Consider the following 26,647-nt stretch of genomic DNA (forward strand, 5'->3'; position numbering starts at 1 on the left):
AGAATATATAACTACCTCTACGTGATTGGATCAGCTCCAGGAGAAAACTGTGGTTCACGTGTGTAACGATTGTAGTGGAAAATTCTACTGTTCCTGTAGTGCCTGTAAGGTCAACACAGGTTCAAATGTATCTGATCATAAGTTCTTCTGTTTTCAAGTGACCCGGGTTCATATGAGTCATTGAACTGTGTTTGTTCCTGAAACTTTCTCTAAAAATCTATTGTTGGAGATCGTGTCTAGACACTGTCTCGTCAAAGTTCCTGTTTCAAATGCTAAATCTTAAGTTTCTTTATGATGTTATTGATGCTGTGATCAGATGATCTGCCTGTCCACGTGTGCTGTTCATGTGTTTGTGTAAAGTCCCTCTGAGTGTTTTGAGGAACTCAGGGGGGGCTTCTTAACTGCCAGTTCCTGAGAGACTCTTCGCACTCTCAAGCAGACAGCCTTGCTCTCAGTTTGATTTGTGTCCAAGGCCTTGTAATAAAATACAGACTAACAGTTTGTTTGATTGATATTCCTGACGACTACGTAAAATTGCCATAACACGATCTAAACGCCTCTCGGTGACTTCAGCTTCACATCTGCAGCCGGATCAATATCTTCCTCCCAGCTGGAGCGGTGGGGGGGGGGGTCGATGAGAGGTCGGACTTCGGTCTATTTTTATCCCCTGGTTGATCTGTCCATTCGGGAATTGCTGATAATACTCATATTCACTCCAATATATTAACTGTGGCTGCAAACATGTGATATGTGACTGCTGAAGAAAAATAAAAGGCTCAAACAAAGTATGTTGTTAAAATTGTTTTGCGGAAATATGTATTTTGAATATACATCAAAGCAGATTTTGACATTTTATTCAGTGCATGATGCTGATGTGCTTTTGTGTTGTTTCTTTATTTTTCAAAATTCCAAAACACATGTATAAACTACAATGATTGAAAATGTATTATTAAGTAGTTTGTGAAGTTGTGTTGTGTCCTCTAAGCAGCTTACACATTTTCATTCAGAAAGTCGATGTATTTATTATAAATAATGTCTTAAGACTGTTGATCCAGTAATTTATTATTTGAGCAAATAATTAATTTAAGACAGGATCAACCACTTTAACATCAATTCTATAAAAATGTATATATACAATATCTGTTATTGGATTGTGTCTTATTTTAGTATCTAAAAAAAAATGATGTATTGGTGTTTTATAATCTCATCTGGGATTTCCTGAATGTAACTAACTAACTAAGTAACTAACTAACTAAGTAACTAACTAACCAACTAACTAACCATTTAAATGCTGGTCCTGAACCTTTGGAGACAGATGAATGATCGTTTATCGTTTTGTCCAAACTTTATTGAGGCACAAAGGATCAGCGGGTCAAAGCTCATGATCATATTTAATCACTCTGGTAAAAACATAATATTTTGTTTATTCAAACTGAAAAAAGACACAACGGCAGAACTTTTGTTTGACAACTTGTTCACAAGACACGACAATCTGTGACAACAGGCAGCATGCAGGTTCTCTGAGGCCGGAGATATACCGGTACTAGCTTTTGTTATGTACGCATAGAAAATGTGTAATAGTTTGTATACTTGTTTCTTTACTACGAGTATACGTGTTACTGGAGTATTCCACTAGAGGGCGTGTTTGATGTGTACACAGTTAAAAGCAGGTTTATCTCAACAGGATGATCACGTGACCTGGGTACAAGCCTATAAGCACAGTAGCTTCACACACACACTCACTGGTGCTTTGATGGATGCTTGTGAGGCCGTGATGGATGAGACTGAATTTAACTGGTTTAACAAACACTCAGTTTGGATCCAACATGAAAACAGCTGCTGCACACGAGACTCATTTCTCTCTGAGACACAGATTTCATCAACATTACATTGTATTTTCAAGCTGCTGCAGCACTACAGTGATGCTAGATCCATAGCTGAAAGCAGATTATTAGTACATTTAAGTAACAGTTACTCCAGTTTACATCTAGTCTACGTTATTCCTAATATATTTGATATGAGACGCAAGCTGCTGCGTAAAGCTTCATATTCACCAGACGGACGGGAACGTTTTTCATCTGACTGAAGGAAGAACAAACATGTATTTCTCAAAGTCTTTGACACTATTTTTACTCACGATAAGAAGAAAGTCTCGCCCAGAGAAATAATCATAATTAAATCTTTGCTCTTAGCCGAACGCAAGCTCGTTGTATTTTTGCTTTTCTAGTTGTTTATGGACGTCTAGTGCAGTTTTCAGTGACTTCAATGCTTCAGCTTCGCATGTAGTTTAAAACAAATACATATATTTTAAGTCTCCAGTATTTCTTTGCTGCTTTTGCAAAAGCTGAACGGAACCCTGACCACAGACTTCCACCTGTCTCACCTTGTAACTGAATAAAAAACAACCTACAAATCATTATTAGAAACATTAATAATCTACTGATTGGGATATTTGTAGTTGCAGGTGATATTCACAGCTTCGGCTCCCAGAGGTAACCTGTCGCTGAACTCAGATCCCACCTCGCAGTCGTCCACGTTTCCCCGGCACTGAGACAAAGTGAGCGACTCGGTCACCACGCTGTCCGCCCGGTCGGCCCCCCCCCCCCCTCCGTCCACGCTCTCCCCCTCCTCCTCGTCCAGCTGGCTGCCGTTGATCTTCCTCCGCGAGTCGGTGTGCGGCGCCCGGATGTTGAAGTTGGCGGCGAGGTTCCTCTCCATGTGGCACTGGTCCTTGGCCTTCAGGATCAGCTTGTACGTCTTGCCGCGGTACTTGTACACCAGGTGGAAGCAGGTGGCGCCCAGCAGCGGCACGGTGGACACGGTGAGGAGGCAGATGCTGACGGAGACGATGACCAGCAGGTTGGGGACACGCCTCCTGGTGGTGAACAGCACCTGCACCTCGCAGGCCTCCCCTCTGTAGGTCAGGCACAGGGAGTAGTTGGTGCCGGGGCGTAACCCGCCGAACAGGTACGTGCCGACGCCCTCTCGGATCCTCGACCACTGCACGGCCGAGTGTTTGCGATCCGCGGAGACGCACAGGTACAAGCCGTTGGTGCGGACGGAGACGTCTGAAAGGTCACGGCCTTCTGCGCTGTCGGCGGGGGGGCTCCCGGACGTGGGAGCGGCCCGGTCGAGGCTCTTCTCTCTGGGTATGAGAAGCGGGCTGAGTCGCACCGTCGCCTCCGTCTCCGACACGCCCAAGGCAATGACGCCGAAATCAAAGGTGTAGTGTTTGATGTCGTCCAGGCTGCCGTTGACCACGTGGTTAGAGACGTACCGGGTGCTCGCCGTCAGGCCACATTTACTGGCACGAGACGGAGTTTCCTCGTCCTGAGACGGAGAATTCACCTCTTCGGTGGACGAGACGTTCGGGTCAACGCTCATGACGTCTGGTTCCTTTACACCCGGGAGACGCACCGGGTCAGAGACAGGTGTTCTCTCTGTAGTTGGGCGTGTCTGGGTGTCAGTGGGCGTCGTGGTCCACTCCCCTATGGGCGCTCGCTGTGGTGAAGCCGTCACCGTCACCGACACCGAGTCGTCGGCTCTGCCCACCTCGTTAGTGGCCGAGCAGCTGTAGTTCCCGGCGTCTTCTCTCCTCAGGTGTGGGATGATCAGAGTCCCGTTGTTAAAGACCTTGAGGCGATGATGGGACAGAGCAAAGTCCTCGTTGGATTCTGCCGAGTCGTCCTCGGTGAACGACAGAGCCACTTCCTGCTTCAGGCTCCTGCTGCGGATGTTCCACAGCACGAGCGGCTTCGGGTTTCCTCTGAATTCACAAGTCAGGACCAGTGTTCTCCCCTCGAGGACAGAAGAGTTATCGATGTTTGTTCGTATTGTGACATTTGGGCTTTTGCACTTTGACTCCGGGAACTTTCCGATCACTTCCCCTTTGAGTTTCTCTGGACTTTCACAGACAATCGAGTTCTGCTCCAGGACTGAGATGCTGGTGGTTGAGATCCAGGCTCGGAGCCAGTCGAGGGAGCAGGTGCACGCAAACAGATTGTTGTTGATCTGCAAGTGGGACAGAAACACCAAACCGTCAAACGTGCCCTCGGCGATGGTGGTGAACCGGTTGTTGTCGAGTCGGAGGGACCTCAGGTCCTTCAGGTTGGAGAAGGCGTTCCTCGGCAGGTGGGTCATCTCGTTGTGGTCCATCCTCAGCAGGTGCAGGCCCGTGAGGTTCTGCAGATCCTCCCAGGGGAAATCCACGATTCTATTGTAGCTAATGTCAAAGTTACGCAGATGAACCAAAGGAGCGAGGGTCCCTCGTTCGATGGAGACGATCCCGTTGTGAGCCAACCACAGGGACGTGACCTGGATCACATCGTCGAAACTCCCCCGCGGAATCCGGCTGATCCTGTTGGCGGTGAGACTCAGTCGGATAACGTTGGAAGGAAAACCAGCGGGAACTTCTGTGAAGTCTTTGTAGGAGCATTCGGCGTTTTTATTGGAGCAGCTGCAGAGCTCAGGGCAGCCGAGGCCGGCGCCGACGACGACGGTGGAGGAGATCCACAACGTGAAGCACAGGGCGGCGGCCGAGGCCATCTTCTGCTCCTGTGAAACACAAGCACATCCATCAGATGAAACACTTTTAAATGATTAATAATTCATAGAGAAAAATACCAAGCTGATTTAATCAATACGAAAATGGGTCATCACAGCTAAATAAAGCCTGGAAGAGTTGAGCTCTTGTTTGCAGAAGATACATCAGAGAGAATCTGACTCTGTTAACGCTCATGAAGTTTAGTTTCCTGCTTTACTGGAATCCAAGGTTTGATTTAGTGAACTGGATCTTTTTGAAAATGACAGGTTGATATTTAGTGCTCTGACACTTCAAGAAACATCTTCTCTCCCTCACAAGCTTCATTTAGCCGTGCTGATCGTTCCGGTTGTGAGATATTCTCTTGATCTGAAACCTTCGGAAGCGACTGAATCCTGCAGAGCATCCATGAAAAGATGCACAAGATTGGCTGGAATAGATAATAAGAAATATCGCTGTGAGACACTGAGACTGAGACACTGAGACTGAGACACATAGAGAAGACACAGAAAGGGTTTGGTGAGACGAGCCGAGGTTTAGATACATCTGAACAGAAACTCCACATGGAGACTTAATGTATGTGGCCAGAATCTGCCTGATGCATCTGGTATCCAGAATAAAAGCTGCTCTGCTTCATCTGAACTTCTTCCTTCCACCCTGCAGGATTTCTCTCACTTTAACTGTTCACTACGAGAGAAAGAGAAGCTTCCTGCTCCTGATTTCCCATATTCTCTCTGTAAAACACATCAAGTGCATGAAGCTGTGAGAGAAACAAACTGCCAAGACTTCAGACACACAACTTTAACACCTCACACTCCATTTTAACAGGGAATGTGATTGTTATTGTCTGACTGACTTCATCTACGACACAGCTGGGAACAGAGGGATCGAACATGGATGTGAGGACAACAGAAGAGGAACAGCTGGAGCTCAAACACAGGTCTCATCTCATCTGGATCATTCGCAGTGAATATTTTGCAGATGCTGATAAAGTGACGTCGCTTCCTCCGGGATCCAAACTGCGCAGCGGCTCTGTCCTTGGTCCTGAAACCAGGATTCTGTGGGATTCTGGTTCCGAGCTGCTGGACCCTGTTCGGTCTGAGACACCGGATGCATGACGAGACCCAGTCGGGATGTCACACGAGCAAAGTTCGACAAAAGACCTTGACCCGAGGGTGCGACGCAGTGAAAACTGATGCCGAGGAAGAGGAGAGAGGAAGAGGAAGAGGAAGAGGAAGAGGAGAGAGGAGAGAGGACCAGACCGGTCCGATCTGCGTCATGGACACGAACCTGGAGGACAAACATCTCACCTCTTGCTTCTGGAGTCTGTGGAGGAAACAGCGGGAGGAGTCAGACTGCAGTGAAGTTTGAGTCTGTCCCTGTCTGTCTGTTGTGGGTGTTTGTCTGTGTGTGTGTGGGTCTGTCTGTCTCTGTGTGTGTGTCTGTCTGTTGTGGGTCTGTCTGTCTGTCTCTGTCTCTCTGGGTCTGTCTGACTCTCCGCCTGCTTCTACATGATGAAAAAACTCGCGTCCTCCTGCCTCTGATGTGTCATCTGTCTGAACCCTGCAGTGTCGCTCTGGATCCTCTAGGTGGCAGCAAATAACCAGTGAAATCTGGAGCGAGTTGTTATTGACGTCTAACATCTGAGGTTTCACTGAAACAGAACCAGTGGAAGAGGAAGCTCGTGTGGAAGAGGGATCAGTCGTTTCCTCAGTGAAGAGGCCTGGTTGCAAATCTAATGTTGCGTCTGAAATTAAAAAAGATGAAACATGTTTTCAATCAGCAGGAAACTCCCGCTCCAGCTGCAGCGTCATCAGCCCTTCACCATGGAAACCATCTTTCAACACAGAACTGGGTGATTAATCAATAATCTATAACTTAGTCAACAGACTGACTTATTAGAAAATCAGTTTTTAGTTATGGTTTGTTTATTGAGAACGTTGGGAAACCTGGAATCAGATAAAAACACATTTTGAATTAGAAAAATATGAAATATCACAGAGGTTCTTTCTTGAAAATTGTTATCCGCCGCTTCAGTGAGGTTTTATCCAGTAGATGGCGCTATTATTTCACGAGGGTATACATTAGCCAGCATGCATCATGGGAAAATAAAACAGAGTTTGGCTGAATGAACAACGAGCTGCAGCTGTTTGATGGATCTCAGTTCTTCGTGATCAGAGACAACTGACAATTATAAATCATTACCATTTGTTGTTGTTGTTGTTGCAGCTGCAGTGTGCACAGCCCTGCTGAACCACCAGGGGTCAGGCTCTACAAACAAACCTCAATCCAACCCAGAGAAGTGTCTTCAAAGTTCCAGCTCAGACGTCAGATCTTCAGAAGACAAAGAACAAGTCCGGGTGAAAATAATTATATTTGAGGCATAGAAACATGGCATCTGAAGGATTTGAGCAATTTATACTGAAACACAATTTGAATTATTATTGGATATTTGCGGAGAATGTAAATCCTACACAAAGTGCATCAATCAGTCATCTGGATCGCCCCCTGGTGGCTGGCTGCAGTATAGTCATCATGTTTTTGTACAACGTGAAGAAGCATAGACGCGTCGTCCATCTTTGCATAAACTAGCATCAACGGTTGAGCTAGCCCGCTGCTAGCATGGCTGGAAACGGCCATCTCCTGCACGCGATGAAAAGCCACAAACAGATGAAATAAAACATTGTTACAGGTCTGAAGGATATTTTCACTCTTTAAAATCATTTCACATGTAACATCATAGACTTTGAATAAAGATCAACGACACCTCCACACTTCAAATAACATCAAATAAACATCAAATAACAAATTCAAACAAAACAATTAAAGAAACTTCTCAGAAAGACTTGAACAAACATCTGTGCGATAAGAACTTCCTAAAGTGAAAGACACCGTTCAGGTAAAAATTTAAAGTGTGTGTTGATTTTTTTTGTTTGTTCCTCCACGTCTCATCCACTAACATGGAGGAGGCAAAGTTTCTGAGCTATACTGCAGCCAGCCACCAGGGGGCGATAGAGGCAGACGCTTTGGCTTCACTTTTAGGGAACTGTCCATGTCGTCCATCTTCATCTACAGTCTAAGACTTGAACTCACAAAGGACCGAGGTGTGTGTGTGTGTGTGTGTGTGTGTGTGTGTGTGTGTGTGTGTGTGTGTGTGTGTGTGAGTGTGTATGTGTGTGTGTGTGTGTGTGTGTGTGTGTGAAGTCGCTTTGCATGTGAATCCAGTCGAGGAAGAATTTAATCACCTTTCATATTTCACACAGGCAGAAAATAAAAAAATCACACGTGTCAGTGCAAACGGTAGCGAAGCTGAATCTCACCTACACCCCCACTCACCCTCACCCCCCACCACCACCTCTCCCCCCCCTGTGTGCTCCATCCATTTCCCCGGTAACTCACACCCCTCGGCGGGGGGGGGAGCGATGTGATTTCGGCGGTAATGTGTTTCTATTGCTCCTCCTGCGACTAGCGGCTGTGTGGAGAGCTCGGGGGGGGGGGCTTTGGAGAGCCTCATTTACCTCCTTAATCCTCCACAGTCATCCACATGCCGGCACGGTGTAATGCACCCCCCCCCACACACACAATGCACGGAGCGGGAGAGGGATAGAACAACTCTAAACACCAGAACCAGCTTTGGGTTGAGGAGGAACATTAACATAGTGAAGACGCTGCTTTATGCAAATGAGTTCTGGTTCCTCTCCGACAGGACTGGTGATGTTTTATGATGATGTAAGAGTGAGTTAAGACAGGGCGGATCAGTGGCTTTAATTCATCTTTGATACGTGTCTTCCTCCCCCCCCACTGGTCCCACTGCAGGACGCCCATGGTCTCTCTCTCTCCTTCTGCCTCCCAGGAGCTGCTGGGGGAACTGGGAGCTCGGACTGGGAGACGCAGCCGGACGATGGGAGACGGTGGGTCAGTGAGCAGATGAGCAGTGTTACGCTTTAGATGAAGGAGATGGACCCAGATGCAGAGTTTTAAAATAAAAGGGTAATTTTAATTAAAGAAGTTCTTTTAACAAAACAAACGTGAACACTAGAGGGGAAAAAAACTAAAGACAACGAAGTTTACACAAGGATTCAAAGGAGAAGAAGCTCAGGAGATCAGGACAGCACCGTGGACGCCAGCGGGTAGAAGCATAGATATATATATAAAGACTAGATGTCTCGTCTGCGTTGCCGGCCAACGGAGACGAACGTCCGCACATGGCGGCCATCTTGCTAGGGGGCAGCTCGCTCACCCATAACATTATGTTAGTGGTAAATAACCACAACTTGCTTTTAAACGGTTTGGTTTGTTATAAACGTCAGAGATGTAGATATGACACTGCATACTTATGAATAATTATGTTATTTTCTAAAAAAAATGAATAATTTATGCAATGTCATAACTGCCATTTATAACAAACGTTTAAAACAAACCAGATCGTTTAAAAATCGGTTGAAAATTGATCAAGTTATGGTTATTTACCACTACCAACACAATGTTATGGGTGAGCGAGATGCCCCGTAGCAAGATGGCCGCCATGTGCGGACGTCCGGCTCCGTCGAACGAGACATCTAGTCTTTATATATAAATCTATGGGGCTGACAATCAAAGCCAGGAAGTGAAGACGGCAACAACACACAAGGAACAGAGACTACAAAATAAAACAGGAAACAGAAACAGAGTGTGCAGACATGAAAACAACTAGAACACACACAACAGAACTATAAACCGCCTATAAAAGCCACTTTAAACATAGACTAAAGTGCCAGATGGTGACGAGCAGAGGACGAGGCCGACCGAGGAGCTGACGGTGTGAAACCTCACGGATCGGAGATGTGTTTCGGCTGCTGAGCGTCTCACACAGACATCATTTCATTTTGTTAAGTATAGAAAAACGATGTGAGTTTTTCGGTGAGCTCGGCAGTCCTGCAGGATAAAGGGATCAGGAACAAGGTCAAGACGCTGGGAAATAAACGGGAATTAATCCTGTTACAGAGGCTGAGGTTGAGTGAAATAAGGGAGTCGGGTGTGTTGCTGTAATATACACAAACACACACACATATATATAAGACAACACACACACAGGACAGCGGCCTTGGCTTTGTTCTAAAGCTCTGAGCCGTTTGTCTGGTGTTACACAGGCTCCATTTACTCCTGATTGCCTGCGACTGGTGACCTCTGACCCCAATCCACACAGGTACCACAGGAGGAACCATCAATACTGGCAGCAAGTTGTGTTTGCCTCTGGGCCGCTGGATAAATGATGCCCTTGGTATACACACATATGACCAAAGGAGAAACACAAAACACACACACACACTTGGAGAAAGAGGTTTCGTCTGTTTTGGTCTTTTTACAACAAACTGATTCTCACGTTTAATCAGGAATAAACGTTGCAGCTGTATTCTCAGGTCTTCACTGATTTCCATGTTCCAGCTGAAGGTTCATCTTTCTGTTGATTGTAGCCTGTGAAATAATAAATAATTAATGGAACTCATTAGAATACAAACCACCTTTTGCCCACGCGAGTTTTCCACACTCCGGTTCAGAAGGTAAAGCACTTAAAAGTTTGCGACCATAAAATAACTGGAGAAGAATCGCACAAGTTTCTGTGAGATTTCAAGTCTCTGTCGTTATGTCTGTGGTATCTCACCATTTTAAAATTGGGTGTCAAGTGTTCAGCAGATTGTAATTAACTTCTTAAAAATAACAAATAAAAAAGCTTCTAAAAAATATATGAAGTTCGAGCTAAAATCGTCCAGCGTCTGTGTTTCTGACGATTATAAGTTTAAAAATCGGTTGAATCTGTCGTTAAGTCTGTAGTTTCTCACCATTTTAAAATAATGTGATTAACTTCTTAAAAATTACAAATTAAAAAGCTTTTAAAAAATATATATATGGAGCCTGGAAAATGTCTGCAGGCGGACACGTGTAGTGTAGTGTACACACTCTCTCTCTCTCTCACACACACATACACACACACACACACACACAAACACACACACACACACACACACACACACACACACACACACACACACACAAACACACACACACTGAATGTCTATTCCGGGTGATGAATCGTGGCCTCGTGGCAGGAGGCCTTGATTATGAAACATCATCCAATATCAGGATATCATGCCTTGGGGAGAAAGAGGAGCCGTACTCTCTCTCTCTCTCTCTCTCTCTCTCTCTCTCTCTCTCTCTCTCTCTCTCTCTCTCTCTCTCTCCCTCTCTCTCTCTCGCTGTCTTTCTAAATATATATAGTTATATAGTTATATATTAACACACGTACTGTATATAGCGAACTAACTCTTTCCTTTTCCCCTCTATCCGTCTCCCCCTCCCTTCCCCCTCTCGTCCTCCCCCTCCCTCCTGTCTGAAGCCCTTGTTACAGATACAACAGATTTAGTTGAGGGGGGGGGGCAGGTGTCCAGGGATGGCACCTCCTCCCCCTCTTCCTCTCCCTCCCTCCCATGCCTCCCATCACACAGGGCGTAAATGTATTCATCTCATCCTCTCCGGCCACAGAGGTCACAGCCTTATCTCGCCCTCCGCTGTAGCGCTGTCAGCTCAGACGCCACAAACCATAACTTCTAAGTGCTAGCAAGAGCGCGTGCAGGTCGGGGGGGGAGGCCGGAGAGGGAGACAGGGGAGGCAGTGATGAAGAGGAGGGGAGGAGAGGGAGTAAGGGAGACAGGGAGGGAGTGAAGAGGTGGGAGGAAGAGAGAAGAGGAAGAGAGAAGGGAGAGAGCACGAAGGAGAAGTCGTCAAAAGGAAGAAGGTGTGTGGAAGGTGAGAAGGATGGAGAGAGAAAGTCAAAGGAGGAGGAGGAGGAGGAGGAGGAGGAGGAGGAGGAGGAGGAGGAGGAGGAGGAGGAGGAGGAGGAGGAGGAGGAGGAGGAGGAGGAGTTAACGTCACCTTCACTGATTCAAAAGCACAAAAAGAAATATCGAGTTTTTCTCAAATTAAACTTAATATATATTGATAATCATAAAGTTTAATTCAGTGACTGTTGATCAGTTTTCTAACCGAGATAAAACACACACGTGAACTCAGCTGTTCACACAACTCCCACACAACCGGGCCCCACACACTAACATGTGTGCAGCACCGGCTCTGATAACATTTCAGGTTCTTCATCATGTGTCTCTATGTGTGTCTCCTCGCGTGTCTCCTTGTGTGTCTCCTTGTGGGTCTCCTCGCGTGTCTCCTTGTGTGTCTCCTTGTGTGTCTCCTCGCGTGTCTCCTTGTGTGTCTCCTTGTGTGTCTCCTTGTGGGTCTCATCGCGTGTCTCCTTGTGTGTCTCCTTGTGTGTCTCCTCGCGTGTCTCCTTGTGTGTCTCCTTGTGGGTCTCCTCATGTATCTCCTTGTGTGTCTCCTTGTGTGTCTCCTTGTGGGTCTCCTCATGTATCTCCTTGTGTGTCTCCTTGTGTATCTCCTTGTGTGTCTTCTCATGTGTCTCCTCCTGTGTCTCCTCCTGTGTCTCCTCTTGTGTCTCCTCCTGTGTCTCCTTGTGTGTCTCCTCCTGTGTCTCCTTGTGTTGTCTCCTTGTGTGTGTCTTTGTGTGTCTCCTCTTGTATCTCCTTGTGTGTCTCCTCATGTGTCTCCTCTTGTGTCACTTATGAATCCACCTGGAGCTTCTCTGAGCCTCCTCCACCTATGACTCTCGGATTTTTCCAGTTTTGCATGTGTTGAGTTGTGTTGTGTTCCATTGCTCCCTGTGTGTTTTGCATTTAACCACCATTTTTATTTTTAACGTCAACATTTGTGGCGGGATCCAAATATCTGGCCCCTTCCATGAGTTTAATTTGAAGTCTGTCACGATTTGATACGATTTTGCTGAAAACCAAAACAAGGTTTTTCCGGGACAAAATGCCGTTTACGTCGTTATTTCTATTGTAGTTTCCCGCAGCTGCCACTAGATGCTACTAAAGAGCCACCTCCTGCCGATAGCACGTTTTAAACGCGTTGACATTTCCAAGAAAAATTCTTTATGCACGAGAAATCTCAGCACGTGGATTCACGCGGCCGGCAGATACGTTCCTTGAATCAAGAGCCTTGAAGCCTGAAAATGAGACTAAACGACTTGTTAAGACGGATGGGTTCTGGGAGTGAATTTAAAGAGAGACTGTGAGCGGAGGGGGGAGGGGAGCGAGGTGGGGGTGCAGGGTATCACACCCAGCACCTCTCCCCTCCAATGGGAAGTGTTTTACACCGCAGCCGTCGGATGGAGAGGAAGCCGCTTCCACCGGAGTCCAGTTAATTAACCACATCAGTTTCTTAATGTGATCAGTTTTAATTAAAACGGAATTTAATCTGGAGTAGTAACAGGAGGGTAGCGAATGGTGACAGTTGGGGGAGGGGAGGGTGGGTGGGTGGGGGGTTGTGAGGAGGTTTTGCCACAGTGGGCATGTGTGTGTGTGTGTGTGTGTGTGTGTGTGTGTGTGTAGGCCAGGAGCTGCTGCAGCCCCGGTTTCCCTCACTTCAGATTTGTGGGCGTCTAATTAATATGGATGGCGCATTAAGCCTCTTGGACTCTGGTGCCTCTCATTTCATGACTATTAATGATTTTAATGAACTGGGCTAATAAGGCCGTTTTTCTCCGCTGAGCTCTGGACGGGCTGTCGGACACGCGCCGGGGTCAGGAGGACGGGCGGCCCGGCTTCCACATGGGAAATTAAAACAGCACTCACAAAGCCATTAGCGCTACATCCTGCGTGCGCTCATCAGACGCTCGCAACACGAGAGACGGCGCCGGGCGAAGCTGTTTATCACTGAGGAGGAGGAAGAGGACGGCGGCCGGGCGAGCGAGCGAGCGAGCAGGAGGAGAGTCGCCCGGTGCCGGGAGGAAGAGGAAAGAAACCAGGAAGGAAAAGCATGAGATGGTTCCTTTCCAGTTCCTTCTCTACCACGAAAATTAAAAACACTGAACGATGTCCGAACGCCATAAATCCCAACGACGAGTGACAGGAACACGTGTTTTTACATTTAATCACCTGCACTTCTCATTAATTTCATCATTTACATGTTGTTATACAGAAGAAGGCAGATGAGTTCATATTAATTAAAGTCATGTTTCTAGCCAGTGCTGCATGATTTAATTGGGTCGGACTAAAACATCTCAACTGTTGAATTATCACGAAAGTTGAAGTGGCCATGACATCCGTCCCAGCTGGGTTTAGACACAATTAGCAAATGCTAACATGCTAAAGTAAGATGGGGAACATGGTTAACATCATAACTGCCGGACATTAATGTGTGTTAGCATTAATATTCGGAGCCACAGGGCTTTTTGGAAAGATGGCTGCGTCAACTCCTTTTCCATAGCATCAAATAACTGATTAAAACCAACTAGAGAAATGTATTGTAAACTAATAATAATTAATAATTAAACAAATATGTTGCATGTATTTTTGTTAAAGTCCTGTCACTGTCTCATCTGGTAACATGGAGGAACTGGGGGGTTTGTGACTTTCTTCTGCAGCCAGCCACCAGGGGGCGATGGAGAGGATTTGGCTTTTTAGGAGCTGTCAAGTCTTTATTTTACAGGTGACGTTAGCATGTTAGCATGTTAGCATTTAGGGTTAGGATAATACCTTTTCGGAAGTAAAATTAAATGTTAATCTGTTTATTTATGTCTCCGAATATTTGTAGTTTGTTTTTATTATTTATGGAGCTGATTATGTATTTTGTAATATGTTTTCTCCAAATTAATTTTATTGCTGAAAAAGCACAATCTCACATCTAGAATAACATCCAACTTCAGTTTCTTTCTGGAATCTACAAGAGGAAAAGCACCTTCCTCTGATTTGAAGATCTCCATCACATTCCAGTGTCCATTCAGTGTCTAAAACTATTTTCTCTAATAAGTGATGAATATATGATTTTTAAATGTCCTTCACTTTTCAACGTGATTGCCTGGGTTCAAACACAAAACTAACACGTTCCACATTTCTATAAATCTTGTAACTGAGGCGTATGTGTGTATGTGTGTCTGTGTGAGTGTGTGTGTCTGTGTGAGTGTGTGTGGAGGGAGCTCAAGTGAAACGATATTTCAAATTATCAATAAACGCTGCCATGGCTCCAAAATCTGATCTGTTTAATGAGTGACAAGTCATTTTACACGAGCAACCTTGATGCATGAGCGTTTCCACTTTCTCTTTCCTCTCTCTCCTCAGTCACGTGACTCCTCTCCACCAGAGAGCTTTGTCCTGTCCTGCGGGAATGAAAGTGTCTCATCTCATTTAAGTTCATTGAATCAGCGCAGAAACAGTGAAACACAATAAAGTGGCTGTGTGCCGCAGGATGGAATCAGAGGAGAGCGAGTTCCTCTCCCGGCCGATAACAAGCTGGATTCTTCTCATGTCCCTGATGGTGACGTGAGGAACTGGGCCATCGCTTTCACTTCAAGGTCTGGGTTAAAAAGGGAACCACTGTGGCCTCTTTCTCATGCATGAAAGCTCGTGACCTTTGCTGCCGTTTCACACCGAGACGCCTACACCCCCCCCCCCCCCCCTCCACTCCACCTCCACTCCACCTCCGCACTGCAGCCTCGGAAATACTCTCCCTCGCTCTGATAGACAGGCATCGATTATCTCTTCACCGCAGCAAACACACACAAAGCTGCTGCTGAACCCGAGCTCGGCCTGAGAGAGGTGAGAGAGGAGAACACTCATCCTTGACTTCCGCCATCTTCCCTCCATTCTCCTCGCCCGGCCGGGTCAGAGTTGCCGGCCTTGTGCTGGGAAATTTACAGCCTGACGCGAACCATCTGTTCTGCAGCGAACGCACGGCGCTCCGGCTCCTTCACCTTCCGCAGCGCCATGCTTCATGTTGTAAATGTGCTATTAGCATTCATGAAGGTATTTACATGCATTCACGAGTCAGGCGGCCGGTGTTTATATCGCCGGCCGGACACAGGAGCCGCTCTGTCGTTTGCTCTCGGTTGATGATCGATGTCCTTCAAGGGGAAACTGAAAAAACTTAGAGATCAGTTTCTGGAGATGATCTTTGCATTCGTGCTTTTCTCTGATTCAACTAAAGTTAATTAATTCTGTCCTTGAAGTGAGATAATGTAGTAAAAGAAGAGACAGTTGCAGGAGAAGTATTGTTTTCACCCGTGTGTGTGTATGTACAAAATAACTCGACTGATTATCTCCACACTTGATACACAAATTATCTTTAGTCTGTGACATTAAAGATGAAACTTTCCTTAATTTTTCGATCCTTTTCTCAGTATTTTTTGTCCGATATTCTTGATTAGAGCCTTTTGTATTGTATTTATTAACCCTGATCAACCATCACTTATTTCATGATCATGGAGTCAGATTTGTGAAAAGTGAGACCTCTTGCAAACTTATATCATCGGCGGGAACACTTAGATATTTACGGCCGTGAATCTGTACCGATTTAAAATTGCTTTAAGCTGAAATCTGACTCTGACCTTCATATTAAAGGTTCAACTCATTTTCACAGGATTTTAAATGTTTTGTTTTAAGGGCAAAAATTACACTCTTCAAAATATGTGAACTCCCCGTACATCCCAGTGAATGAAAGAGCATAATAACAGTCGTGAAACCTTTACAGGAAGATAAACGACTTCTCCCGTTGGCATTTAGCTGGCTGCTCCTCTTCCACGCCGGAGACGTTAGCGGCTGATACTCGGCTCGCCTCTCGATGGGCGAGTGAGAACAGCTAATACGGCCGCGGTCGCTTTTACAGCCACATCTATTACCGCCACTAACTATCTCATTTGTCCCCCCCCGACCAAACAACAATGGCAGCTGGCGGAGGTTTGTGCAGGTCGCGGCTGCAGATGGAACTCGCGGAGACCCGGCGATGTTTACACTCATCCCCTCACTGCACCGCGAGTATTTCATTTGGTCGTTATTGGGTCCCTCACCGACATAGTCATTATTTTCCGTCACCATTAAAGGCTTATTGCTCCTTTTTTTTAATTAAGCAAGTTTCTTAATTAGATGTGCAGCAGTCGAGCCTGCAAACGGCCTGTCGAGGTAATGAAGTAAAGGCCCGGGGTTTATGGAGGGAGAGTGGATAAAGAGAGACGGTTGGGGCGAGAGAGAGAGAGAGAGAGAGTAGAGTGATGTTGCTCACTTATTGTGCCGCTCTGTGATGAATGCGTTTGCAAGTCGAACGGAGCCGAGGAACAACAGAAGCTTTGCCACGAGGCGAATAGTTTCTTCATATTACTCACCATCGACATCCTACTTTACTGCGGCTCGATCTCGTTAGCGCTGCCGCAGTCAGAGGTTCGGCTGCCAAACACCGGCCTCATCTCTGAGAGACATCACACGCCGCCTCGCCATCAGGACGTGCCCTGAACGCCAACAACCCGCCGCCGCCGCTGCAAATGAAAGGACAGAACCCATCCGTTCCTTCCGAGGCGTTTTGTGCGCTTGCATCTTTTAGCGGAGGTAATTCACGGCAGCGCGCGTCAATACATCAGAGGCTCCTCTAAATTGAGCTTTGCAACACAGAGGGAAGGGCAAACAAGATGGACACAGAAATCAATCTCCCGCCTGATAACACTGAGTGGACGCGCACGCAGCCGCTCGGAAGGATTGACAAGGAGTCGGCACGCGGCCGGTATCTGTCCATCAGCCGGTGATGTCCTCCGAAAACAATCGTCTCCGACACGCCGTACACGATTCGCCGGGCGCACGCAGATAAGGCTATTTAGTGCCGAGCGGGTCTGAAGAATAACGTACATGAATTGCATCGGAGAAATTGAAAGGAGGAAAGACAATCGGTGCCTGAGAGGAAAACATGACAAACAGAGAGTTCACCTTTCCCTTCTCTCTCCGCTGCTAACGTGCACTTTCTTTTATTTAGAAACCTTCAGCAGCTCAGACTAACCGGGGGAAGCTCGGACCTCCGCCCCTCCGCTGGTGGACGGCGTGGTGTGAGTGCAGCGGCCACGTTCCTGCTGCTGACTCCATCTCAGCCCCGGAGCTACTATTGATCTGAAGCACATTAGTTCTGCACTAGGGGACTAAACAAGGCCTACGGAGCCCGGCCACAATCACGCAGCAGGCTAAAGATAGGCTTTTGACCGGAGACCAGAAAAGACTGGAGCTCAGACGAGGAACACAAGCAGGGAAATGTAGGATTTTAAACCACAGGTCCTTCGGGGGGGGGGGGGGGGGGGTGTTGGGGTTAACCAGGGCCCAGACCTTCCATGTTCACACTTTATCTCCGGTGAACATTCATTAAGAATTAAAGAAAACATCTCAGACTCGTCTTTGGACGTTTACTTTTGTGTTAAAACAAGGATTAAATGATTAATTTGACAGAAAATAGAGAAGTTTAGATAATTTAAGAAAAGGGAATGTTTTATTGGCTTGATCCTGGAGGATTTGCAAATCGTCTCTGTTCTATATTTCTTCAGAATGACTGATCGAGTCAAGAAATCCAGTCAATACAGAGTCTATTGATCATTCGAATCAGGAGTTGCTGTCTTTCATCCAAATATGTGGATTGGATCATTGAGGTTTGAGGAAAGTTTAAGTTTCCTCCTATAAAACCAAATATACTTTTGCAAAGTAAAGAGCAAAGTGTCTCAATCTCTGAATCTTTGTAATTTAACATTATCAGATTCAACCCTACAGGGATCAGGATTTTTCCCAAACCTCCAACCAAAATTACTATCTTCTGCTAATTAGGTTGTTTTTGTGCATAGATCTAACCAGGCGTTAAAGGTATCAGTGTGAAGGATTTAGTGGCATCTAGTGGTGACTTTGCAGATTGCAGCAAACTGAATAACCCTCACCACACCTACGCTGGCCCTCAGGTAACACAGTAAAATCCTGAGATCACATATTTATTTATTTATGGTCTCTGGATGTGGACCTGGACTCTGGGTGTTGACCTATTTGCCAAGATTAAAATAAAATTCGGACCCTTTTGCCTTGAAGCAGGTGATAATAGTAATTTTAACCATTTAGCTCCATTCATTCAATTTACTTAAGGTCTTGCTACTGTTGCTCTCGGTGCATTAACAGGAAGTGGACAGGTTCTCGGCGGACAGTCTCTGGTCCTATAGAGACTTCTTGTCCTCATACCACGTTGTCCTTTACCCAACCGGAGTTTGAAGTTCATGCAGCCCTTTGCACATGGATTTTTACTTTAGCTACATCCAGCATCATCTCCCGTGTTCGGATGCCTGGTTCCCGTGTCGCTGTCTCCGCACTAATGCTCGTCTGAATGTCACAGCGCCTGTTGTGAGCTGTTGACTCCACGCAGAGACTTTCCAGGCAGGATGCTCGGGACTCAGCCTCGGGTTTTGAGAGTGTGGATGCCTTCCAGAGCCAGATTCCCCACGAGAGTCCCTGGAGAGAGACCTGACAGAGAAAAGCCATAAGACAAGCTTCAAAGGGCACGCAGAGATTGCCTGCCTCTCCTCCACCGCATCATCTATCCTCCCCCCCCCCCCGTCCGCCTCCATTCATACATCAGATGGAGGCGATGGAGGCAGGCTACATTTGCAAGCCATTCCCTTGAGGCGCTGCAAGATTGCCTCCATTTGGACGGAGCGCCAGGGGCCCGGGGCTGTCCTCCCCCCCCGACAACCACAGCCCTGTGCCCGCATCCCGCCCAGCTCCCTCACCAGCTCCTGCCCTGGGCCTCCAGCCTCGCATGTGCCATCTGTGCCCAGGCTGCAGTGCTCATTCTCTGGGTAAACCCCCCCCCCGCCGGAGCCCCTTTGATCAGAGTCAACACACCGGGGCGTGGCCACGGGAACCGAGCAGCCGGAGCATCACAGACCAACATCAGCTGAGTTTACATAGATCTATAATTTAGATTATTGAATAACGTTCAAAATGAGGGACTCAGGTGTGAATGTGTCTCTGTTCCTCCCTCCTCCTGCTCGTGTTCTCCCAGTGGAGAACGGGCTCCTACAAGTTGTTAGTTCATCTTTTACTCTCTGACCCAACTCACTTCATGAACTTTATTAACTTTATGACATTACTGTGCAGCTGTTTCATGCCATCATACTAATACTGAGGTCGATAATCCATATAGAACACATGATAGCAAAGGAACAGCATTAGTCTTCTGTTGCTTTATTCACATGTGTCTGTGTTTCCAGGAGTACAGTCAACCGTTAAGATTCTTAGCCAGTATTTGATATTCCATCACATGCTCTATAAAACCATTAACTCTCTAAATGGTCAGATTGTTTAAAGGTAAATTAGACGATAGATGTATTTGGTTGCGTCGTGTGTATTTGCATGTTGTCAAAATGACGAAGAGCTTTTCCTCATCGTGTTTTCTCAAGCTGCGGCCGTCTCTACCCAGCGAGATAAACATCTTCTTTTCTCTCCTGTGCACGTTTTCAACATCAAACCGCTTCCGTGTCTTTGTCTCATTCTTATTCTGTGACGTGTTCTCACTTTCCCTTGATTCCCCCCCCCCCCCCCTCCCTAAATTATCTGCAGACTCATCAGAAGCCTGAGCAGCAGAGACATTCCAGCGTTAGCGTCTCTCCCTCTCTCTCTCCTCCTCTTCATCACGGCTCGGTGCCATGTTGTTGGACATCTTCATGGCACCGGAGAGGATTTTGGTGAGAGAGGGAGGAAGTGCAGATGCCAAAACACTGTATGTGCCCCCCCCGACTCGCAGCCTTTTCATGCTTCTCACATTCTCCCCTCGGAGGAACCGGCACAAAGGGAGAGGAGACCCAGACCCGTCTTTCTTTTTACTCTCTCTCACTCAAAGGGAAATATTCATTAGGTCTGCCTCGGAAATAGCAAGGCAGCGAGGGGCGAGGGACGAGGAGAGGAGAGAGAGAGAGAGAGAGAGGGGCGAGTGTTTGTTTGTCGTTCCTCAGTTTCCAAACATGATGAGAGAACATCAATATGCTGGCAAATAATGGGCGAGTTATGGAGCAGCAGGCAACATTAGGGCGCGGTGATTGCGTATTCGGTGCCGTGTGGGAACATTAGTTTGTAAGTGATGCTCGCCCGGAGCACTGGCTCGCTCTCCAGTGATGTAACACGAGACCCAAATGAGAGTTATAATCACTGGGAGGACCGGGGGGGGGGGACATGCATCACCATCACCACATGGATGCCTCCGATTTACGATTGCTCATCCTGACAAATAGAGAATAATTTATAAAGTCTCCCAGCCATTCTTTATCCAGACAGGTCCACGTGACTTATTTCCTCTCGGAGTGAACGGAGGATTATTTACAACCGGTCGTGTCTGCGGCGTCTCTGTGGTTCAGTAGAAAACAGAGGGCGATGTTTCACATGGACCCTGAGCACATCTCACACCTTTGGTCTCACTGAACAGTTTACTGCTCCACGTGGCCGAAGAGTTCTGCAAATCGCTCCTCATCAACTTGCAGCCTTCGATCACACTTCCACCTCCTGTGGGGATAGAGGGAAGTTGGTGAAGGAACATGGAGTGGTGAGGTGTCCCCTGGTTTCTTTACGTCCGGGCCACAGTGGATGCGTGAGGAGGTGCGAGTGCATCACGATATGTCTGGCATCTTATTTGACGCCACATGCAACACTTCCTGTGCCTGTTTCAAAGTAAGAGCGCTGCACAGCTTCATACCGTAGAGACGTGACACTTAGTTGAGAAGATAGTTGTACTTTTATGCAAGGAAATACAGTGAACATAGTACGACGCAGCTGTAATGCGTTGCACATGCATCCAGTGTGGCCCAGTCTGTACGCAGGGAATCGATCAATAACCATGTGAGAGACGGGGGAACACAAAGTCAGTGCAGCTTATATTCGCCGCGTTAGGAAAAACTTGTTGAGTTTTGTCTCAAGCTCGGACGAGTTTGGACAAAAGAGCCGCAGGTTCAGTCACCGTGTCTCCTCTCGTGTGTTTTCATGATTAAACATGTAGTTTAGTGTGAACGCACAATGACTCCAAGACTCCCGATCACAGGAAGTTGTGTAGTGTGAACTGGGCCAAATAGTGATGTTATGGTTTTAAAGGCGTTTGTTGGTTTTTCAACAGGAAAACTCAAAAACTACCGAATCGATTTTCCTTGAAACTCTTGGGGGATTTCTCCATCTTTTTTATCTTCCGATCCAACAGGTTGTAGCTTTCGACAGTTGGAACCACGATCGTGCTTCTCTGATGGTTCCGAGCGCGGTGACCTTCTGACCTACAGTAAGACAAACACCTTCCCTTGCTCCTCCTCCTCCTCTCTCTAACCCTGAACAGGAGCAGGAGCGGGTAAATTAAATGATTCGCTCCTTTCTTCATTTTTTTGTTCCTGATGGACAAATCGCTTTTCTTCTTTCCTCGTCTATCAAGGCCGGATGTCTTCGGAGCGAGAGGCGACACGTCAACCTGTTTCTCTTTGTCGCCGACTTTCACCTTGAGAGAGTTTCATCATTGACAAAGTGATTATCTCCTCCTCCTCCTCCTCCCCCTCCTCCTCCTCCTCCTCCTCCTCCTCCTCCTCCTCCTCCTCCTCCTCCTCCTCCTCCTCCTCCTCCTCCTCCTCCTCCTCCTCCTCCTCCTCCTCCTCCTCCTCCTGGATCCTGAGATGTTTCCAGATCAGAGGAGAAGGAAAATGGACACGTCTCAATATCCGGAGACGACTGCGGTGAAGTCGGGAAACCTTGACCCCGGATGAGCGTCCCAGGGGAGGAGCCGGGGGAGGAGCCAGGGGACGCTATCCTGTCCGGACATCTGACGTCTCCTCCGTCGATACGTTCACAGCGACGACCTTTGACCTCGACGTCCTAAGCTACTCCGCAATCTCTTTCAAATCCCGTCCACATCATCTTTCAATCTTCATCCTCCTGCTCCCGCGGCTTTATCGATTTTCCATTTTCCCTTTTTTCTTCCTCGCTCCTCCACCCCCTCCTCCCTCCGTCCTCCTCCTCCTCCTCCTCTCTCAATCTTCTCAAACACACTTCCCACAGTTCAGCCCGTCTCTTTTTTCTTCTTTTAATTCCATCTCTTCTCTCCTCCCGCTCTCGTTCGTTCGCTCCCCGGTCGGAGTTTCTCCTCTTTGACAAGGTCGAAGCCCCGGCCGTGCTCCGAGCTGCTTAAGCTTCGTAAATGGAGATGTAATGTAATAGAGTGGTGGAGTAATAGAATCTGTGAGGGCCGGGTCTGATCTGGTTAGAGAGGAGCCGGGCGGGGGTGCAGAGCGTCCGCCGGGATCCGGAGGCAGAAGCCGCCCCGGATGGAAGCTTTGTTCTCCACTTTCAAGACTTACACAGAAGTTTGAGTTGTTCAAGTTGTTCTTTTGTTTGACACACACACATTTATCAAAACTGTGGATATACATTTTTTATATTTTGAATACTATAGAAACAAATGAGCTCCAACTAGGTTCAGGCTCATGGTGCATCCAGATGATTCTTCTTATGGAATCCAGGTTAAAATTTTGACCATGAAATTGTTATTTACCCAAAAGCTACTTGACAGATTTTTTGAAACTTGGTGCAAAGGTTTCATCTCCGTATTAAACATTGTCAGAGGTTGTTCACTTACTTCCAAGAGAATACTTCATGGATCAAGATGAAAAAACATCAGGCAGATTCTGGCGACTGATAACTGTGAGTGTGTAATTAGATGTGGATCAAATCAAATCAAATCAAATCTGATTCAACTTTGGCAGAGGTACAAATACTGTTCTTTGTATTACAACATAACTCGTGGCAAGATTCAAGGCTGAAATAGTTATGATCATTAAAGGGACTCTTACCTTTGTTGCATTTTTACACTTTTTGTGGATAAGGTTAAATTGGTATTAATAAGGTAATGACACTCTAAAATGCAAGACAGACCCACCAGGAGTAAAAACAAACAATTATTTCACTCTCGTAATATTTAGTGAAAACTTCAACCAATAAAATTCTTCGGACCGAAGGACCTTATTGGCCGACAGATCTGTCTGTTTGCTGCATGGAAACAGACAGGAAGCCCGTCTGCTTCTTGTGGCGCATTCGGGCCGTCATCATATGTGAATGTAAATGTATATAACTTACCGAATCCATTGCTTTGGTAAACAAAAACTCACGTGCGTGCGCGGAGGCAGTAGCTTGTAAGTCTGCTTGTAAATAAAGTTTCTTCAAAAAAAACACCGCGGATGGGAACGAGGGGGTGGGGCATTGGAGGAAGGCGGGATGATTTGAATGTGCTGTAATTCTCAAATGCAACAAAGGTAAGAGTCCCTTTAACTAAAAATACATTTTAGTTTTTCATTATTGTCATTTGTGGCCTGCCTACCTCTACACATTCCTACTGACTTTACTCACTTTACACTACAGTGAATCAGTTTAGAGCCTATTACTTTGCATATAGCATCAATTGAGTCTCTTGGATTTGATATATACTTATTAAAAGGGACCTCTGCAGAACATGGATTTAATTTGAGGACAGAAAATGTGAAAATAAAGGGTTAAACAAGTGAAACAGCAAGTTTCAAATATTTTCCAGTTGAGTCATTTTCTACCTTCTCTGTCAAATTAAGGTTAACGACAACAAACAAAAATCAAATAAAGTTTGTGTGAACTCACTTCAGGATGAATAATGATATTTAAAAAATTCCTGAGAAAGTGCTCTGGGCCAAAACTCACTTAAAGCATCTTTGTGTTACTTATTGTTCTCCCCCCCGCCCTCCTGGAGCCTTGTTAGGCCTGCTCTCCATCCCAGGATGGATCACTTCCTCTTCCTCCGTCCATCAGCGTTGACCTTCAGCCGCTGTCTGATGCAGCGGGACGCCACCGCTAAGGCAAGGACGCCACCGCCGCGGATCTGTCACGCAAACGAACGGCCGCTTCCTCCGGGTGCGACGCAGGGATACATCAGAGTCTGACACAACAGCAGGTCACTGCTGCAGGTGTTCACCCCCCCGACTCCTTTCTGCACAGGAGCAGAAGCTTTGGTTTACTGGAAGGTTGTGAAATATGTAAAAAAATGTCACAATTCATCTACTGGACAAGTGTGTTTCATGACCCTGGGATTATGAGGGAGAGAAGACAATGAGTTAGAGAGAGTGAGAGAGAGTGTGTGGGGGGGGGAAGAGGGAGTGAGAGGTGAAGACGTTTACCTTCAACTCCGACAAAGAGATTTCATCATCAACTTGGGAAATAAGTTCTCTTGTAACGTCTGAATCTGACCTCCTGCTGTACAGTGGATATTTCCGCCGAAAAACGATCCGCCATTTATAAAAAATTGTTAAAAGATTTAACTTCAAACTTGTAATGACATCAACCGGTGTTAACAAATATAATTGATTTAAATTTGATTTAAATTACGAAACTTATTTGATTTATTAAAGGGACTCTTACCTTTGTTGCATTTGAGAATTACAGCACATTCAAATCATTCCGCCTTCCTCCAATGCCCCACCCCCTCGTTCCCATCCGCGGTGTTTTTTTGAAGAAACTTTATTTACAACCTACTGCCTCCGCGCACGCACGTGAGTTTTTGTTTACCAAAGCAATGGATTCGGTAAGTTATATACATTTACATTCACATATGATGACGGGCCCGAATGCGCCACAAGAAGCAGACGGAAAACCTGCATGTCCATGCAGCAAACAGACAGGTCTGTCGGCCAATAAGGTCCTTCGGTCCGAAGAATTTTATTGGTTGAAGTTTTCACTAAATATTATGAGAGTGAAATAATTGTTTGTTTTTACTCCTGGTGGGTCTGTCTTGCATTTTAGAGTGTCATTACCTTATTAATACCAATTTAACCTTATCCACAAAAAGTGTAAAAATGCAACAAAGGTAAGAGTCCCTTTAAAGTTTGTCCATTGTGTTGTCATTTGTGTGACGCACAGAAACTCACAAATTTAACTTTAATCTAACAGAAACTTTTTTGTCACAAATGTTTGATTTTCAATAGAAACTTCAGACCTTGATCTCTCATTCACTAAAGAACTTGTTCAACAAACTAGAGTTGAAAACTTTACTTTGATGTCAGTGCTTTTCTTCTTCATCACCCTCTTCCTCCTCTGGCTCCATATTGTCTTTTCTCTTTTGTCCTGACACACGTTGTAGTTTGCACCTCCTCCATTTGTGTCTCTGAAGGACAAGAGTGTTCATCAGCGCCACACTCAAAAATCAAGAGATTTTAACGCACCGACTGTTAAGTGCACTTCATTTTCCAGTGTAGCCTCCGTTACATATTTGAAATCCTGGTGTTTATGATAAGCAGCCGAGTTACTTTTACCCACAGAGTCATACACACCCTGACATTCTCCCTGTGTTCCCTCAGTTCTCCTCACAGCCTCCGGGTTCAGCCGCTGTTTGATGAACTTCCCTCGACGCCTCGTGTGATTAACGACGGTTAACAGAATTGAATTAAGGTTAAGACGGGCATGGCCGCAGCAGAGGGGGGTGGGGTGGGGGGGGCGGTCAGAGGGGGCAGCGCCGGGTTGAAGGTAGCAAGTGCGGTAAATAACTTCTTTAGAGGGAATGTACAGCGGCCCCTCCCCGGCGCCCTCTCCGCCATGCCAAGTAATTACTCGCCCCGGCCTCCTGTAATAATTCCTATTACAAGCAGAACGGAAGAGTCGGTAACTCAGCGCCGGGACAAGGTGAAGGCAAGGCCACCGAGCCGCGGATCAATATTTCATTTACTCGCCCTGCCTCGCCATCCCGGGCCTGGATCAAATCCACCGGCAGAGGTGGATGGAGGGAGAGAGCGAGGGAGAGAGAGAGCAAGCGAGAGAGCGAGAGATGGAGAAAAGGGGGAAGGAGGAAGAAAAGAAAAGAAACAAGGTCCATTGAAAACAGCGACACAAGGCCTCTAATTTCCTCTGGGTTTTGGGAGCAGGGAGTGAGATGGTGCTTCGTGGAGGTCAGGTGTGTGTGTGTGTGTGTGTGTGTGTGTGTGTGTGTGTGTGTGTGTGTGTGTGTGTGTGTGTGCGTGCGTGCGTGTGTGTGTGTGTAAATGTATAGAGATGCTCCCACAAGGTCGTCAATCACACACAATCATCAGAGGAAAGAAAAAGACCCACTCTGCTTTTGTCCTTGTGCCTGAATCTCTGAGGAAATATCCGTTTTTCTTTTTCTCTCATTTAATTATAAATTTAAATTAAAAGCGATTTGACCCTTTTTTTTATATTAAAGTATTTCAAACCTTGGATAAGTTTTAAA

The 26,647-nt window shown here is 46.4% G+C and overlaps 1 protein-coding gene across 1 annotated transcript; it reads right to left on the reverse strand.

Annotated features, from left to right (window-relative positions):
• Nucleotides 1-2,436: 2,436 nt before the first annotated feature.
• Nucleotides 2,437-4,545, reverse strand: LOC132999109 (immunoglobulin superfamily containing leucine-rich repeat protein 2-like). The gene has a single exon (XM_061068896.1). It carries the CDS (start codon nucleotides 4,543-4,545, stop codon nucleotides 2,437-2,439), a length of 2,109 nt encoding a protein of 702 aa, XP_060924879.1.
• Nucleotides 4,546-26,647: the final 22,102 nt, after the last annotated feature.

Source organism: Limanda limanda, chromosome 3 (genome assembly GCF_963576545.1).
Source record: "Limanda limanda chromosome 3, fLimLim1.1, whole genome shotgun sequence".
Lineage (NCBI taxonomy): Eukaryota > Metazoa > Chordata > Actinopteri > Pleuronectiformes > Pleuronectidae > Limanda > Limanda limanda.

Excerpts from the sequence above, each read along its gene's own strand:
- LOC132999109 (XM_061068896.1), bottom strand. The coding sequence starts at position 4,545 with ATGGCCTCGGCCGCCGCCCTGTGCTTCACGTTGTGGATCTCCTCCACC.